General features: G+C 43.0%; 1 protein-coding gene across 1 annotated transcript in view; it reads left to right on the plus strand.

The window, feature by feature from the left end:
- Positions 1 to 18,363, plus strand: part of CNTNAP2 (contactin associated protein 2) — a 1,044,505-nt gene that overhangs the window by 506,271 nt on the left and 519,871 nt on the right. The window contains exon 4 of the mRNA XM_080975740.1: positions 7,503 to 7,650. Coding sequence (XP_080831866.1) covers positions 7,503 to 7,650 — 148 coding nt within the window. The remainder of the gene's footprint in view (positions 1 to 7,502; positions 7,651 to 18,363) is intronic.

Genomic DNA, 18,363 nt, shown 5'->3' on the forward strand with positions numbered 1-18,363 from the left:
AGATGCTTCCCCATTCAGTTGCTGGGAGCCCCAGGAAACAGCAGGGGAGCAGCACCAGGCACCCAGCAGTCAGTACCCTACCAGTCTGGGCCCACATCAAAGCTCCAGGGCCACACCCCATCTGGGAGATTTATATACTTCAGACCCTCAGGGGCTAAGGACTGGGTGGCCTGATACCTGAATTCCTGCCACTGTTCCCATAAGTCATTACTGGGATGGTGTGAGGAACGTTGCATTGCCTGCCAGGTAGCCCCACATCCGGCTGATGCCTTCCCCTGAGGCACAAACAGTAAATCAAGACATTTATTGATTTTCCAAAAAAATAGCATAAAAGAATAGAAGATAACAGCAACATTTTTAAAAAAGAAATGAGAAAAAAATAAAACAGAAAAAATAACACCATAAGTAAATTTTACTTGACTTCCCTCCCCTCCCCCTCTTGGTTTCATTGTTTAATACTTGTTCATGCACGTCCATAAAATCTTATATATTTCATAATCCATTTTAAACCTTCATCTTAATACAAATGACATGTAAAAGTTATACTAATGTAAAAATCAATACACAAAGCTCAAAAAATATGCATTGAACATTTACCCTCTTTTTAAATTCAAAGTTCTTTCTTTCTTAGGTTTTAAGTTATCTAACTTATCCTGCATAGTTCAAAAGAGTTTTTTTGCCGCTCTCCTTCTTCTCTGGCGGAGGCTTCTTCCTTCTGGAGGAGCTGCTGGCAGCTTTTGGCCTGGAATCCACTCCTGAGTACAGGAACAATATATTTCATGCAGTAAGTCCATCCAAACCTGCACGTCTCAATAGCACATCTTCAATTTTTTTAAAATAACCATCATTTCCCACATTCCTTTCCAATCCTTATATGTCTTTTCCCAGGCCTTTTTAATGATTTTACATTGCCACCACGTATAGCAACCTTTTATTGCCCTCCCCTTCTGTTTCTTCTCTATCACAGTCAAAGCCTCCCATATCATTCCACACAGAATATCCTTTTTATCTTTAAAAGACTCCCAGAACATCTCACATGAGGTACTATTTTTATTTTGAACCACTCTTACTTTCCCATGTATTTTTCTCAAACCGTGTCCCTCTACCATTCCTGTCTTAATCATGCATTTGCCTCTTTTAATAGTCCCACTGTCTCTGAAATTAAATTGGTATTTTCCCAAATTTTGACAGCTGCCTTCTTGACATCTTCCTTAAATTGATCAAACAGTTCTCTTTTAAAATCTAAAAGCAATTGCATTAGAAGAGCCTGGCTGATTTGTTTTGACACTGTGATTTTTTATTTCTGCCATTTCTGATTTAAACTGAGAGGTCAATACTCTCCCTGTTTCCTAGCTTCCTCTTTTCAAAACAAAATGTCCTTTCCCACCACACAAAGTGTTATTTTTAACCTTATCAGTACTTTACCAAGGGCATCATCAAGTTCAGTAGAGAGAGCCAGTGCTTTCAACCTACCCCCCCCCCTTCCAAGTTACTCACAATTACAAAATTTTAACAATCACATATTCGGATCTTTACATTAATGAACATCAAAATAACTTTTAAAATTGTAAATATAGTAAATCCATATTGAACCTTTAATTTTGAGTTTGTTTTAGTCCAATATTAGCAGTAGGTAGCCCTCTTCTTTTAGTCTTAGTTTTTATCCAGCTAATGCCTTTTCATAAAGTAGAAACATTTTTGGAATTCCATTAAATTGGGGGTCTTCAACCATCAGAAAAATTCTAGAACACTTTTCCAGAAGTGAGATAGGTTCCAATCTTTTTTCCCAGAGAAAAGAAATTTTAAAACAGTCTTCCATCAAGTAACATTATAATCCTTCTCAGGTTTGTCCTCCATTTTAAGTCAAGTTCAATCTCACCGTATTTTATGTTCAAGTTCAAATAGAGTTCAGGTCAAGTTCATTGTTTTTAAAAATATTGAGGCTGCCTTAAACAGCTGAGTGCAGTCTTTTTAAACCTATTTGTTCATTAGTTAACCTGTCTTCCAAAGTACGTTTCACCCACAATTCACTTGCAGGTATTTCATGCCTGTTGCATCAGTAATGGGAGCGGACTTCCTTTTTCCACTCCCAATTTCTTGCCAAATTAATTGATTTAATCAATTCTTTAATTTTTCCTTACCTTCCAATGGGCACAATGTCTGGAAAGGTAACTGCTCATGGCTTTGCTTCTGTAGAGCTGCACCGGTGCCTACGGCTCGCCTGCCCCTCTCTCTGTTCCTTTTGGTAGATCCACGGCGCCGTCCATGAGTTTGCAGGACCCCGAGACACCCCAGTGCTCCTCTTGGGTTTTTGGGCGAGGTGTGTGGCCCTCGCGCTCTTCCCCGTCCGCTCTACAAAGCCAAATCTGACAGAGCTGTCAGATTCTCCATCCAATTGCCAACTTGCGGGAACCCGGAAGTGTAAATCAAGACAATTAAAATATTCCTTCCAGTAGCACCTTAGAGACCAACTAAGTTTGTTATTGGTATGAGCTTTTGTGTGCATGTGTGTATGTGAAGAAGTGTGCCTGCACACGAAAGCTCATTCCAATAACAGACTTAGTTGGTCTCTAAGGTGCTACTGGAAGGAATATTTTTTATTTTGTTTCGACTACGGCAGACCAACACAACTACCTACCTGTATCAAGACAATAAAGCAAACCAAAAGCACTTGACAGCAACCCTTTAGGAAGTGTCGAAAAGCAAGGAGGAATAATTGTACAAACCAATTCACTGTCTCCTCAAAATACACAATTCTCCCACAATAGGCTTCCTTTACAGCATGTGATGGAGAGAATTGTTATATGATGGCTGTCATTGTAGGTGCTGAGTAGGTACACACTTGTTTAAATTATTAGAAAATCCTCTAGGTGAAAGAAGGTGCTGCGTTTGAAATTAAATTTACAAAGACTTTTGTGTGAGCCAAAACAGGCTTGCTGACACTTTTAGCATGAAGATACGGATTTCTGAGCTGTGTAGGTCAACCAGGGTAATGCTGAAAGAGCAAAGCTATGGCCACGACAGCTGCAAATCTTCTGTTGTTACACTGCTCACGTGAAAATACCACTTTAGGTGAGAAGGTGCTTTTTGCGTTTAGCTACTTCAGTAACATCTTAGGCTGGTAAGTTACTGTTTTGTCCTGGCTCAAATATTAGTGTGTAATTTAATAAACAAAGAACACAGTGTTGATTAGGTGGCAATGGATGGTTATGTTTCAGAAAAATATACAGCAATCCAGACCCAACGTTGAGAGGAGAGACTATCTAAAGTATTTTAAAAGTTCATGTTAATATTACAATTAAAATTCCACCTATATACTGAAGCAGTCCTTCATTCAGGCTACAGCTGCATGTTGTCCTGTAGAAAACATTGCAAAAACAGTGTGTTTCTGACTGCCAGCTGTTTCCCCCAAATCCATTATTTATCTGATTTTCATTATAGTAAGGAAAATAAATTGAAATATCCACTAAAAAGTGTACTAGAGTGTTGAAGAAGAATAGCTTATGGAATCGTACAACAGTACAATTGTTTTATAGCCATTTACTGCTGGCTATGAAGAAAGATGCCATCCTGTGGATTACTAAAAAAAAAATAAAAAAAAATAGCAAAGCAGAATTAACAAGAAGGTATTGTTTGCTTGGAGCTCAGTGAAATGTATCATTGTGCCAAAAGGTGCATAAAATAAAAGGCCGCAACATTCTTAATTTTACTTCTGGGAGCATAAATGCATTGCAGAGTCTCTACATGCTTCCCCGAGTGCCAGTGTGGTCCAGCACAATGCAGTCAACTAACAGAATCATAATAGCACTGTCAGGAGGATGAATGAGATGGAAGAAATGTTTCCTTTGCTGAGTTTATGAGCTGATCTGCATATTCAGAACGAGTATGTAACATAGCTGCTGAAGATGGATGGGAGTTTTTTGAAAGTGGGATATTGAAGGCCCCAATGCAGACAATTCCAACAAGAAAGAAAAGTGGGAGGCATCTAAGGAAACCGGTGTGGCTGCATAAGGAATTTACAGATGAGCTGAGATGTAAGAAGGGCGTGTATAAGAAATGGAAGAAAGGGGAAATACCAAAGGGGTAGCCTGCCAACCTAACAGTTCGAAAGCACGCAAGTAGATAAATAGTAAATATAGAAATAGTGCAAGTAGATAAATAGGTACTGCTCTGGCGGGAAGGTAAACGGCGTTTCCGTGTGCTGCTCTGGTTTGCCAGAAGTGGCTTAGTCATGCTGGCCACATGACCCAGAAGAGCAAGATGAGTGCCGCAACCCCAGAGTAGACCACAACTGGACCTAATGGTCAGGGGTCCATTTACCTTTACCTAGCCAGCAGTTGCAGGGGGGATGTTAGCTGGGTCCAGCTAAGAATGAACTCAAGCTTGCAAGAGAGGTTAAAAATAATTTTTAAAAGCTTTCTTTGGCTGTGCTTGAAGCAAGAGGAAGATCGATCAACTAGCAGGTTCACTGAATGGAAATGGAGAAATGTTATTGGGTGACAGGGAGAAGGTGGAACTGCTGAACACCTACTTTGCCTCTGTCTTCACCCAAAAGGGAAGTGATTCCCCACCTGGTGATAACAGAATAAATGATGTAAGGAGGGAGCTGCAGCTCAAGACAGGAAAAGGTGGTAAGGGAACACCTAGCCAATTTGTTTTCTCCTTCTCTGCAGGGTAGGACTTGAAGCAATGGCTTCAAGTTACAAGAAAGGAGATTCTGACTTAACATCAAGAAGAACTTTCAGACAGAGCTGTTTGGCAGTGGAACTGACTCCCTCAGTTCCAGACTCTGTTTTCTCTAAGGTTTTCTTGAAGGTTTTTAAGCCGAGGTTGGGTGGCCACCTGTCCGGGTTGCTTTAGTTGAGATTCCTGCCTTGCAGGGGGTGGAACTAGGTGGCCCTTGGTGTCTCCATCATTTTATGATTTTATGAAGACTGCAGGTGGGTGACCATAATGCATAATGAATGCTGCCCTGCCTCAGAAATTCCCTAATTTTTTATTTCTTTTTAAAATGCACATTATGCATTTAAAATTTCTTCTTTTTTAAATGCACATTTTGAAGAAAGCTAGACAAGACTAGACTTTCATTTGGCTATTTTTCTGAGTGTATGGAGGTTTCTTTTTCTTAGATGAAGGGGGTCTGCACTTCTTCCACCCCCATTTTGAAAGAGGGTTGCACTATGTGATTCTACCAAACATATAACTTAAGTATCCTGGCTTAAACATCTCAATGGATAATTATGAACTTTTGAAACTTCCAGAATTGTGACAAACTGTTAGTTGAATCAATCTGTGTTGCAAACTAGTATGAAAATGCATTCGGAGCAGGAAGCATTCAGTTCAGTTCACATTTAATGGTGAACATACCGGGATGGCATGGGGATGAGGGACCAACTCCCTTCTCTTGCGGGGGCCCAATTAGTGCCATTGCCTTCCGTTAAGAGTTTGGGTGTAATCCTTGACGCCTCCCTTTCCATGGAGGCGCAAGTTACAGCAACAGCCAAGGTGACATTTTTCCACCTTCGCCGCATCAAGCAGTTGGTCCCTTACCTTTCCCGCCCCTACCTGGCCACAGTGATCCATGCGATGGTCACCTCCAGGCTTGACTACTGTAATTCGCTCTATGCGGGGCTGCCCTTGAAGCTGTCCCAGAAACTCCAGCGGGTGCAGAATGCTGCAGCAAGGCTCCTCACGGGGTCTCTGCCATGGGAGCATATTCACCCAGTGCTTTTCCAGCTGCACTGGCTCCCGGTGAAGTACAGGGTCAGATTTAAGGTGCTGGTTTTGACCTTTCAAGCCCTTCACAGCCTAGGACCCTCGTACCTACGGGACCGCCTCTCCTGGTATGCCCCACGGAGAGCCTCAAGGTCCATAAATAGCAACACCGTAGTGGCCCCGGGCCCTCAGGAAGTTAGATTAGCTTCAACCAGAGCTAGGGCCTTTTCAACTCTGGCTCCGGGCTGGTGGAACGCTCTGCCTCATGAGACCAGGGCCCTGCAGGATCTGATTTCTTTCCGCAGGGCCTGGAAGACAGAGTTGTTCCACCTGGCCTTTGGCTTGGAGCCAATTTGATTCCCTCCCTCTCTTTCTTTTTTCTTTTCCTTCTACTGCGATGAGGCTACATTTTAATACAGTGGTGCCTCGCAAGACGAAATTAATCCGTTCCACGAGTCTCTTCGTCTTGCGGTTTTTTCGTCTTGCGAAGCACGGCTATTAGCGGCTTAGCGGCTATTAGTGGCTTAGCGGCTTAGCGGCTATTAACGGCTTAGCGGCTATTAACGGCTTAGTGGCTTTAAGAAAAAGGAAACAAACTCGCAAGAACTCGCAAGACGTTTCGTCTTGCGAAGCAAGCCCATAGGGAAATTCGTCTTGTGGAACGACTCAAAAAACGGAAAACTCTTTCGTCTAGCAAGTTTTTCGTCTTGCGAGGCATTCGTCTTGCGGGGCACCACTGTATTTTAATGTTTCAATATTTTAATGTTGTACTTTAATTTTGTTTTTAAGTTGTAATCAACTTGTTTTTATTATTGCTTGTAAGCCACTCTGAGCCCGGCCTTGGCTGGGGAGGGCGGGGTATAAAGAAAAATTATTATTATTATTATTCAAATTTTCCAAAACAATGTGAGAACTGAGCACAGACATATTTTTAAAATTCACAGTTCTCTGAATTTTGCAATGTTGTTCTCCAGCTGAGTAATGTATACAGAAGTATATAACCTGGACTCCAGATACAATATTACAAAAAAAAAAAAAAATCCCACCATTCAACAATGCATTATATTTGTCTTGATCAGAACCTGCTTCATAATCCAAATTCAGAAAAGGGGTGGGAGTGCCCACCTGTCAGTCATCTGTTGTCATAGATGATGTCAGGGGATTTGACATCACTTTAGCAAAGTGCTGCTAAAAGCAAGCTCCTCCCCCACTTCGTTTCAGCAGCTGTTTCACAGCAATGAATGGGCTGAGGAAACAAAGGGGATCCCCTCCCACCAAGCAGGATTGGCCTCCCTTTGCATTAGCTGACGCGGGTGTGTGTGTGTGTGGACCTGTGTAGTCCTGTTCAGTTCCTGCTTTGTGCAATGCTCCCAATAACAAGCTGCTTGTCCGGCCCTTTGGAAACGGCTCCCGTGGGCTTTGGCCAACCCCTCCCCCCTTGTAGCCAAGCCCCTGCATGACATCAGGGGTGGGGTGTTGTGGGGTGGCTTGCCCCAGAAGCAGCCTTGCGGGCCAAATAAGGAAGCCTGGTGGGCCAAGATTTCCATGCTAGGAAAATGGCTGTCCTAGAACTTCTTATCATTCTGGGATGTGCAGAGTGCAATGCAACTTCTAGGATCGTTCTTCCAGGTGGGATAGTGTGGCAGAAGCAGCACAGTGTGGCAGTGAACCAAGCAGGCTGCTTTCTGTGGGGATCAAGTTTCCCACTGGATTACTCTTGTGAAAGTGGTCTATAGATTCTAAATAGCCCTAGTACTAAAAGGATTTTGTGTTGTTTTTCCCCCTAGGCATTTCCTGGAAATTTAAATTCTGACAGTGTGGTCCGGCATGATTTACAGCATCCAGTTATCGCCCGCTATGTACGGATACTTCCATTGGACTGGAGTGGAGAGGGTCAAATTGGCCTGAGGATTGAAGTTTATGGTTGTCCTTACTGTAAGTTCTTTTAACTTCTGCTATGTCATTTTATTTCTGCTTTCCTGAAGCTTTCTTGTGTAATGGTATTTAGCCTAGTATAAGCCAAGCAAGTGTGATCTGGATGCAGGATTTGGGTTGAGTGTAGTTACATTGCATATGTAATATATGCAAACTATAACATATGTAATAAGAGACCTGAGGTAGCATAGTGCCTCAGCTATGAGCTAAGAAGTTCCTGAATCAAGTGCTGACTTCTTTTCCGATATAACAGTGGCCTTGGGGCCAAGGCAATATATGATATCTCAGCCTCAACCCTCCTTTTGCATTATGGGGAAAATTCCGCTGAACTACCTAACAGAGTTTAGCTGGTCAATACGTAGGAGGTCTCCTTCGTCCACCAACAGAGGGACTTTAGATACAACACACCTTGTCATATTGTGGAAACCTGGACAAACTGCTTTAATCTTAACTGTGGTTAGTTGAAGCAAGTGATCTTGAAATTAAGGTGCCTGATAGTTTTGTTCCATCCACCTGTGGAGCAAACTGACTCATACTCTATAGAACATAACACAGCAGTCAGATATCACACTTCTCTGAATTTTGCAATGCATTTTATTTGCACAAAAATAGCTGAAATTCATGAATTATTACTTAAAATAAGGCCCGAAGATGTATTTCAATGCAATTTTTGTATGTTTAAAAATAATATTGCTGCTTTATGTGGAAACAGGCTGTAACAGATCAATGACAAAGCAGAATGCTACATCCCTACTTCAGGCTATAGTTTAGGAAACTGGCTTCTTCTAATTAACTATAAACCAGAAGTAGGGTTTTTTTTGGGGGGGGGAGGAACTGGCAGTGTTGTTGTTGGACCCTCCTTTTTCATACATTGAGCAGAATGTGAAAAGGATAGGAGTGGAAACCGCTGGTCTTATCCTCCACTGATCACTGAATGTGTGGCCATTCCTCCTGTTGCATCCCCATCCACAGGTCCCCATAGGGGTTGTGACACCTATGCTGTGCTGATCCTAGAAGTCCCACCACCCCACTGGCTGCATTTGTGGAACTAACAGCCTATTCTCACATGCCAGCTAGCAGTGGTGGTAAGAGTGGGCCACATTTGCATCATGCACTTCTTCCAAGGAGTGTGCAGAGATGTCTCACAACAGTGCAAGTGAAGTAGGTTATGCTGAGAGGGAGCCTCACCCAATGATATGAACCTGAGATGTGTACATATAATGCCAGCTGCTACATCTTAATCTGGGGTAACAATAGTGTGGGAATAACTCACATATGCTTCCCACCCAGAATCTGTAATATCTGCAAGTGGGCAGGGCTAATGAAGTGCTCCCATCTCATGAATGGAAACATTGCTCGAACAGAAGGAAGGATGATATTTGCATGACAGGTAACCATACCACTGGGCCTGCCCCACCCCCCACATGGTTCTTTCATGCTCATCTTACTAGAACATTGTGACATGATGTTATGGAGTGATAGGTCTCATGCTGCTGCCAGGAAGAATGTACACCAATGCAGTGCTCCAGCAATATTATGTCAAATGTTATTCACTTTTCCTAATAACTGCAAAGATAGGCTTGCCATACATCAGTATAATTCCCGACATGGCAACACTACGGGAAAAGCAGCAGAAACATCTCCAAAAGCTTAAAATCACCAGTTTTCTGAGAGGGTAAGTTTCTAAAAAATACCTCAACAACTTTGCGGGTTTCAGGAATTTTACTTTTTGAAATATGGCAACTCTATTCAAAGAGTCCTAGACGCCCCCTCCCCAAAGCCTGGATTATGGCAGCATGTAGTATTGTGGGTTGGAGAGGAAACCTGCCGTGGGGCAGGAGGTTGATGAGAATTACTGAAGAGACATAGACCATCTGGAGGGGATATACTGGAACAGCTTTTCTTCACTCAAAAGACACAATCCAACTGAAACCCTTTTAAATTAATGGAAAGTTAATGTTCTCTAATCTGTTGCCTATTTTGCAAGCATAGTGTTGTTGACTATTTAAGGTTATCACTTTTAAAAGTGAACACTTTTAAATAATATATCACCACCTAGTCTCCTGACTGGGATGCGGGTGGCGCTGTGGTCTAAACCACTGAGCCTCTTGGGTTTGCCGATCAGAAGGTCGGCAGTTCGAATCCCTGCGACAGGGTGAGCTCCCATTGCTCGGTCCCTGCTCCTGCCAACCTAGCAGCTCGAAAGCACGTCAAAGTGCAAGTAGATAAATAGGTACCACTCCGGCAGGAAGGTAAACAGCATTTCCGTGCGCCAGAAGCGGCTTAGTCATGCTGGCCACATGACCCAGAAAACTGTCTGTGGACAAATGTCTGTTGCCTTGGCCAGTAAAGCGAGGTGAGTACCGCAACCCGAGAGTCGTTCACTACAGGACTTAACTGTCATGGGTCCTTTACCTTTACCTTTAGTCTTCTTACTAGCCCCCCTAATTTGTTTGCTGTTAAACCAGTTGCATAATGAATCCTGAAAATGGGCTAAATAGAAATTACAGAAACTGTGACTCCCTCATCCAGTGATGTCAAACGGTTTTATTATGTTGGCACATAAGCAGAAAGCATAAACCCATTCTGGTAAAGTCAATTTTGCCTGTAAGTACTGAGGTTGCAGTTGCAAGGTATTCAATCCTAGAAGGTGGAGGGGAAGTAATAGCAGTTCAGATCCAGAGACTCCATACAGGAAAATGGAAGAAAGGAGGAGTTAGTCAACTCTACCCCATGATTAATTAGAACCACCTAGAGATTAATATATATGGAAATGTGTATTTCAACATTGATAGGAACACATTTTTCATGCATTTGGGTCCATTCTTGGAGCCAAGGACCATAATCACAACATCTGGGAAAGTGCAAAATCTGAAGGAATTACACCCCTGCTCTATATATTAGTCCGGAAGGTATGAAGTAGGTATACATTCACTTACAAATGTGGACCAAACAGATTTCTCTTCCATCGTTTTCTGAAGTCACACATAAAGTTGCTGCAAAAAAGGACTCTCTTTCTTTAGTTAATATAAATCATAGGTTTCCCTTCATGCTGTAGCAGGCTATTTTTCAAAGCAGGGATTCATATAAATTACAGCAAAACCCAGCTTTGTGTCATGACATTCTCTTTCCTGGCTTCTTTCTACCATTTCAACCACTGTAAATAATACTCCTAGTTAGTCACCATGGAAAAGGAGAAGAGGTTTCTGAAAGTGTGGCCTTTAAAGCAAGTCTTTGGAAAATGAAGTCTCCCTGGTGTCCTTTCATTCAGCTGTGGCAAGTAGATGGGGAGAATCGTAGCCTAATTCATTCTGCATAGCCTTTTCAAGCTCTTTGCTTGAGTGAATGTCCATAAAGGCTTTGGTTGGCATTCTGCCACCTTCTCATTTCTTCAGCAGTGACCGATCAGTTTGTCCACAGTGACTTGGTCGCCTGGGAAATCAGGGATTGATCTTTCTGAAAGGAAAAGTTCACCGATTTAAGGTCTGGAGTTTTGTTTCTGTGTCCCCGGTTTTAAGCCTAAGGGGCCACCTCTGTTTCACTGATGTCTAGAGTAAGATATGAATTGCCAACCATGGCAATTATGCTTCAGCCGTCATTCATGTCATTCTTTGCTATTTCATGACCACGTCAGCAGGGAGTGACAGGATGGCAGTGGAAGGAATCTTGCATGATTCCTCTGTGTGGTCAGAGGTTTCCCTTCAGGCCCCCGTCATCAGTTAGCTTTCTTTTCTTTTGTTTATTACTTAGGTCCCATCTGCACTATATGTTTTCAGCCATATCATACCACTTTAAACAGTCATCTCTCTCCCCCCCCCTCAAAAAAAAAAAGAATCCTGCGAGCTTTATTTTGTTAGGGGTGCTGAGAGATGTTAGGAGACATCTATAGATAGAAGTCTCCAAAGAACTCTCAGCATCTTTATACTTCCTAGGATTATTTGGGGGAAGCCATGACAGCTAAAGTGGTATCATAGATGTGCCCTTTTGTATCCTGCCTTCCCACCAAATGATCCAAAGAGGCAGCTATGTTAGTCTGTTGTGGCAGAAATAACAAACAGAATTGACTATGGGAAAGACCAGGTCTATGGACTAAAGACCAGGTGATCTGATGTGTGAAGTATTGGCCTAAATTGGCAGGATGCACCTGAATGTAGAAAAGAAGAAGAAACTGAGGTGAGAATGAGAAGTATACTTTATGGAGAGTTGCATTTCTGTCTCTTCCTTAATTACTGATACTGGGATCCTCAAATGGGTCCCCATGCTTAAGAAGCTGACAGCCAGAAAATCATTTTGCTATTGATAAGCAGAGATACCTGGGTGTGTATCTTCAGCATTTGTTTCAGATTTCTTGCACCAGATCCTAAACATTTATGCAAATCTGCTACCTGGAGAGAATGCACACATTAAATAAAATCTGTGTAATTTGTGAAGTTGCTCAAGTGTAACAGGCCATATTCAGCCCCCAAGCACTTACATACTTTGTAAACTCTGTCCTATTATATTTTTCAAAAGAAAACTAATTTTTTAGATGCTGTTTACTCATTCTCATGGCAGAATGCCAGCTCATTAGTAAATAGTTTTTGTGTATCAGCGTCTTAAATATTATAAGCTACTGTAGAACCACAACAGAAATAATTAATACAACTAATGCACTAAAAGAATCATGTTCATGTGGAACTAGTGCCAGCTTGCATGAACCTTTTCTATTTCTTATCACAATTCTTGAATGCCTGTGGACTCGCTGCTGCTTTTGTTTTGAGGTGACGTAAGATACTATGACCCAGTAAGCAGAGGCTTCCCTAGGAGTGGCTCAGGAGTGGTTCAGGGCTTCCACTAGGCTTGCAGCCTGACAGTGGCAGCTTCCACATGGAGATCTTTTCATAGATGCTGCTCAAGGGACTGCCATGATTTTGCAATAATGGTCAGCCCCCCCCCCCAAGGGCTTGCACAGATTTTAGCAATGGCACATTGGCTGTATTTGGATGATCTATTGACTCTGGAGGCTGAGATATGAATTAGATTTCTGGCCCCTTCCCTCTTCCCTTCATGATTATCTAAGTGAAAAGCAAAAGTCTTTGGTTAACCAACCATTGTTTCCCATAGTCGTTCCCAGTTCTAAAACAAGGAGTTCTGATCCCTTGTCACTGCTAACAGCGGAGCATCTGTCACTTTCCTTGGACATGCAGGGACATGTTGCTGGATCGATGTCAATGACCCTGGTAAGATGTATTTTCTGCAGTGACAATGTTTAGAACACCTACAAAATTGCTTTTATTTAGTAATTCTCTATTTCAGAAACAATATATGTACCTCAGTAGGTTTTAAATATGATTACATTTCTGCACAGTTATCAGATGAGCTCAAAGATAGTTTGATTGTTTGTTCTTTGACTAGAGGGACAGTATAATAATCCCTGGTGACTAGCCAGCTTTCTGGCAGTAAGCAGACTCCCGTCAGCTCAAGATACTTTTTATTACAGAAACAAACATCCTGAGCGGGGCTTCGCACTCCTCTATAGATGCTCTAATCTGCTCTAATCTAATCTCAATAGATGCTCTAATCTGAATCCGAGTTCTGCTTCCAACAGGATCTACCCCAGAACCTCGTATGTCTGCCCCTCCCCTTCCGCTCCTCTTTGAGGCATTCCCAACGCCTCCTCCAAGGACTGAGAGTCTGAATCAGCTCTTCCCCACTGACAGTGGATAGTCTCTCTCTTCTCCATTGGCAGCCTGGCCTCTCCTTGGTCATCTTCCAGCCCTCCCTGTGAAGGATGGGCTGCGGGGTTTCAGTTTTGGAAACCAGCCCTTCCCCCTTATCAGAATCGTCAGCCTATGAACTGCTAGCTCTGAAGTTTAACCCTTCTGCCTCCTCAGGAAAGTCAGCCTCTTGTTCACTTTCCGAGGCCAACCCTTCTGCTGGGTCCTGGGGAGCCACGCTCTGATGCACACCAGCCCCATCTCTGAGCGATGTGAGAGTCCAGGGGTTCCTGGCAGTTCCCCAGGGTTTGTGTTCCCTTTTGGAAAGAGACACAGCAGAGACTGTGATGTCTTTAGGGTATATGGTTTATTTATGCATTTATACAACCTGAGCCTGCGAAGGAGGGTCTTGTTTCTCCCATAGTCACAGCCTAGGATTCAAGAAAATGCCAACCCTTTCTGTGCTCCTCTGACTTCCCAGCTTGCTGCCTTGCTCCTCAGTCACACAGCTCCCAACTCTCAGCTCTGGCATTATTCCTTCTCACTATGTATGAGTGGAGGGAGCGGGGGGGACCACCCATTTGCGTCTCCTTTGGTCTCCGTACCCCCCAGCAGGAGGTTAGGCCAGCTTGATTAGATTATAACACTTCTTGCTGGATCCAGGGACTAGAAGTCTGGAACCCATCTTGATACCCCAAGCCTTGCTTACATTCTAACACCTACTGAATCCAGGGGTTAGAGAGGTCTGGCACCCACAAACTCATAACACTACCCCTTCCCCACAGAACTGAACACCTATCCCCAGATGTGTAAGCAGCAAAATTCAGCTTACCTTTAGAAAAATCACAGACAGACTAGCGGAGGCATTAGAACACATATAATCAAAAACTGATAATAAAACACAATTAGACTTTTAACCCAATCCAGTAACAGCCTATTCCTATCAAGCAAGTGCATCAGATCACTTCAGGCCTTCTTCTTTCTCCTTGGCACACACTCCCAGTCTGTTCTGTATCCAAACAGTTTACCCAGCCCCCTCCCCCCGCATGCCTGAAGTGATGAGTTCCGTCATATTTAAACCAGGATTATAAGCCTCAGTACCAGCGCTGCATTACCCAAATGCCTTGATCCCACTTTCCTTTGTGCCACTGCAGCACAGAGCAGCTTTCAAGCACACACAAGACTTTCAGAGTATTTCCGAAACATCATTAAACAGTTCCCATCGCCACAAACATGCAAAAAGCACAAATCAGTAGCATTTTAAAACCATTGCCAAAACTTGCAGGAAGGATCCCTTGAGTTGGGGGAGGGGACCCCACTCATTTGCTATCTTGCACAGGGCCACTTCCTTTGTTCCTCTTAATAGCCCATCAGCTCACCAGGAAGCTAGCCAGGCTATTCCAGGAATTAGAAGGGGGTGCCAGGCATTACAAGGGTCTCAGCATACAGCCTATTCCCTGTTCCTATACTATCTCCTTCATTCTGCAATAAAAAAAAACAGAGAGAAAAGCAATGCAAGAGAAACATTTACCTTAGACAGAGGGCAGCTGTTCCTAGGGGTATCTGATAAAATGATTGTAAGCCCCCAGCCACACATGGCCAAATGTGGCTGTCTACTTTGGCGTGGTCTCTCTCTTACTTGGTGACCCTCCTGTGGTTTTAAATGCCACATGGCTGGAAGAATGGGGTAGGGGATTAGCATTGTTCCCCCCCCCATCTTCTTTTGAGGCCACAGGTCTACAAAGACTTTAGCACCTTGCAATTGTTCTGCCTCCATGCTCTGAAGAGAGTTGGACAACTGGGGAACACTCCTGGGCATCATGGGAGATTAAAACGCAACTAGTCTTAGCAACTCGGTGCTGCTGGCAGCTTTGCTCACGGTCTCTCTGCCTTCTACTGCCAGGAAGGCTCATGGGAGACCACCTGCAGAGAGGCTTGTGAAGGTGCCTGGAATAGGGCCATCTTCAAAGGCACCTTGAGGAGCCTCTCTGCAGGTCATCTCCCGTGTGCCTTCCTGGCAGTAGAAGGCAGAGAGACTGTGAGCAAAGCTGCACTGAGTTGCTAAGACTAGTGTGCATATGCAGAAGAGAAGGTTCGCTTATTTGTTTTCCAGCTGTGGGAAAGTCAACCAATTGCAAAGGATATATTGAACATGGTGACATTTGAAATCAGCTTCTGCTGGACACGTATAGCTTATTCCAAATTGTTGATGAGACATGATTTTAAATTCCTTACCATCCCACCATAGATAATTGTTCAGGGAAGACAACCACTTCTAAGTAAACTGACTCAGTGCTACCCTTTTATTGACTGCTGAGTTAAAAGAGCCAAGCGGAACTTTGGGAGTTGTATGTCTCCCACTGGTTTATTACTGCAATGTTTCTCTTGCTGACCTCGTCATTCTTTGTTCTGTGCTGTGAGCTCTCTTCCATTAAAGCCTCTCCCATGACCTCTCATTTTCTGCCCCAAGTGAGCAGTTCTTCGATTCCATTGCTTCCTCTTTCAGTTTTCTAATTACTGCAGTGTCAAGTAGCATCCTGCGTTGCAGATTGTCAGCTGAGTTGAAGGGACTCAACATCCCCTTTGCACAATAGGGAAATTAATGCAAAGCCTTTGGGGAGTAGAGCCAAGGCCTTTCTTTGACACCACGGGCTTAATTCCTTGTGGTGACAGAAGGCTTTTGATGTGAGGCACCTGCACTGTCTGGCTTTGATCTGAAAACATTCCACACAATTTAGTGCCTTTTGAAAGTAAGGCCCAGTGTATTACTTCAGTGAAATGTTATCACAGCCTTTAAACTGGTGCATATAATTCATTGGTTGGGTGAATCAGATCTTAATCAGAACTAAGATGCTATTGTACAGCTATGTGTTTTTGTTTCAGATTGTTTTGTGGGGTGGGGGGTTCATATCATAACACCAGATATGAACTAGCTAATGCAAGAGAACAATTTCATATGTATTCCTTATGCCTCTGAGCAGCAGTCTTAAATGCCTTCAATTAGAGTTTCTCAATTGCAGGAAGATGCTCATTATGAAAAGGAAGATTTTGAAAAGGATAATGCTTTCAAAAACATTCAGATGTTTTGTGGTTATCTAGCTTCCATTTTTCAGATATTAGAAGTCTGGCACTTAATTGTAATTTAAAAACATAATCTTGATGGTGATTTTTACAGCATTGTCCTAAACTTGTTATTCATTCCCTTGGATTATATTTATTGGAAATTTGCATTTATCAGCCTTCCCCAATCAAAACACACAACGATGGTGGAATTATCCCACCTAATCATAGCTTAAGAGAGCTGGAAGGGACCCCAGAAGCCATCTAGTTCACCCCCCCCCATCTGTAATGCAGGATCCTAGTGATTGGCTGCCCAGCTTCTGCTTAAATGCTTCCAGCAAATGTGAGCTCACCACCTCCTGAGAGGTCAAACATCTTGACCATTAAGAGGTTTCTCTAACGTTTAGCGAAATTCTTTCTCCCTGCAAGTTCTGCAAAGTCAACTAAGCAAAGAAGAAGAAAGAAGACCAGAACTCCCACCTCCCACTCTACAAAGACAGAGGGACAGGAGAGAGGCCTCAACCTCAAGATCTGAGAGCACATGCAGCTTGGTATGGAGGAGGCCCTGGCATTTAGGTCCCAAGTCATGTAAGAACCAGGGTACTGAATTGGATCCAAATCAGACAGGCTGCTAAGGGAGTTTTTTCTTTTTTAAAAGATTGGGATAATATACCTAGTCATGCACATCAAAATTCTGGTAGCCGTATTCCATAGCGACTGAATCCCCTGTGGCCCCTTTGAGGGCAGGACCATGCAGAACTCCTTGTGGTGATCTGAGTGGGAGCCTCCCAGGGATGGATTGGCCAACCTAGCTCTGCCCAGAAATGGCGGCACCTCTGAAGCATCTGAAACTGGTGCCCCTCAGGCTGCGTGGGTTTCAGCTGACTCTGAGAGTCCGCCTGCCGCATACCTGCTCTTTCAAGGGGATTGCAACCCTGTTCAGTATATAGTATAACTAGGCACATTGATAGCTGTTTTGGAATTCTAAATAGAACCTTGGTTTTATTGTTTTTAATACCTGTCTGCTTTTAACAGCATAGAAATAAGGTCACTTCTTATTTTCATCAGTGAAATAAGTCTCTTTGACACTGAATATGCTGTAGATATTCTAAGTGAATTTACGTGATTGATCTTCTGTCATAATGCAGGCATTAAATATGGTCTGTGAATAAACCTAACTCATGGTTTTATCACATTTTGCTGCTGAAGTTTATCAGCTTCAGTCAGCACATATTCCAGGTTATCTTACCCTAGAGAAAGCCTAACTGCTTTTTCATGTATATTGAATTTTTTTTATGTTAGTGTATAAGCAGGCTACTATTTTTGTTACACTAATTGCTAAAACCATTTCAGAATTTATCTCAAAATCCTTCTTTTAGATAGAAATGCCAGGAACATCCTGAAATAAAAAAATTTAAGGTCTTATATATAATAATAAATGTTCATAAATGTACCAAGCAAACACGTACATGAATATATGAGCCACGTGTCAGAAGCAGCACAGGAGAACAGCCCTGAGGCCATTTTGACTCCCAAACTGACCAAATGTTTTCTCTGTAGGGTTGAAGGAAAATGGAAAAGCCTCCCCATTGTCTTTTCCTTCACAAATCCTGTCTTAAGGGTATGTCTGTGTATGAATAGGGTGAGCCTGTGACCTGGCTTAGAAACTAAGTATTTATCATTACAAAAGACTGACCAGGCTCCCCAGGGTATCCAATCAAGTAACCATTAACAGGTAACCTGCCAGACAAGAGATAAACAACGCACTCAGATTTCTGTTGTACACCGCCCTTTCTGTGATGTATGTATGATGTTTCTGGGGGTGGTCTTGGACTCCAGGGTGGGCAGTTTAAACTGTCTATATAAGGGTGGGCACACCTTTGTTCAGGGTCCTCCTCCTTTCCTGCGTGTGAGGGGAGCACCCTGTTGCAACAGTTCAATAAAGATCAGGCTTACT

This window comes from Podarcis pityusensis (genome assembly GCF_964106645.2).
Source record: "Podarcis pityusensis genome assembly, chromosome: 12".
Lineage (NCBI taxonomy): Eukaryota > Metazoa > Chordata > Lepidosauria > Squamata > Lacertidae > Podarcis > Podarcis pityusensis.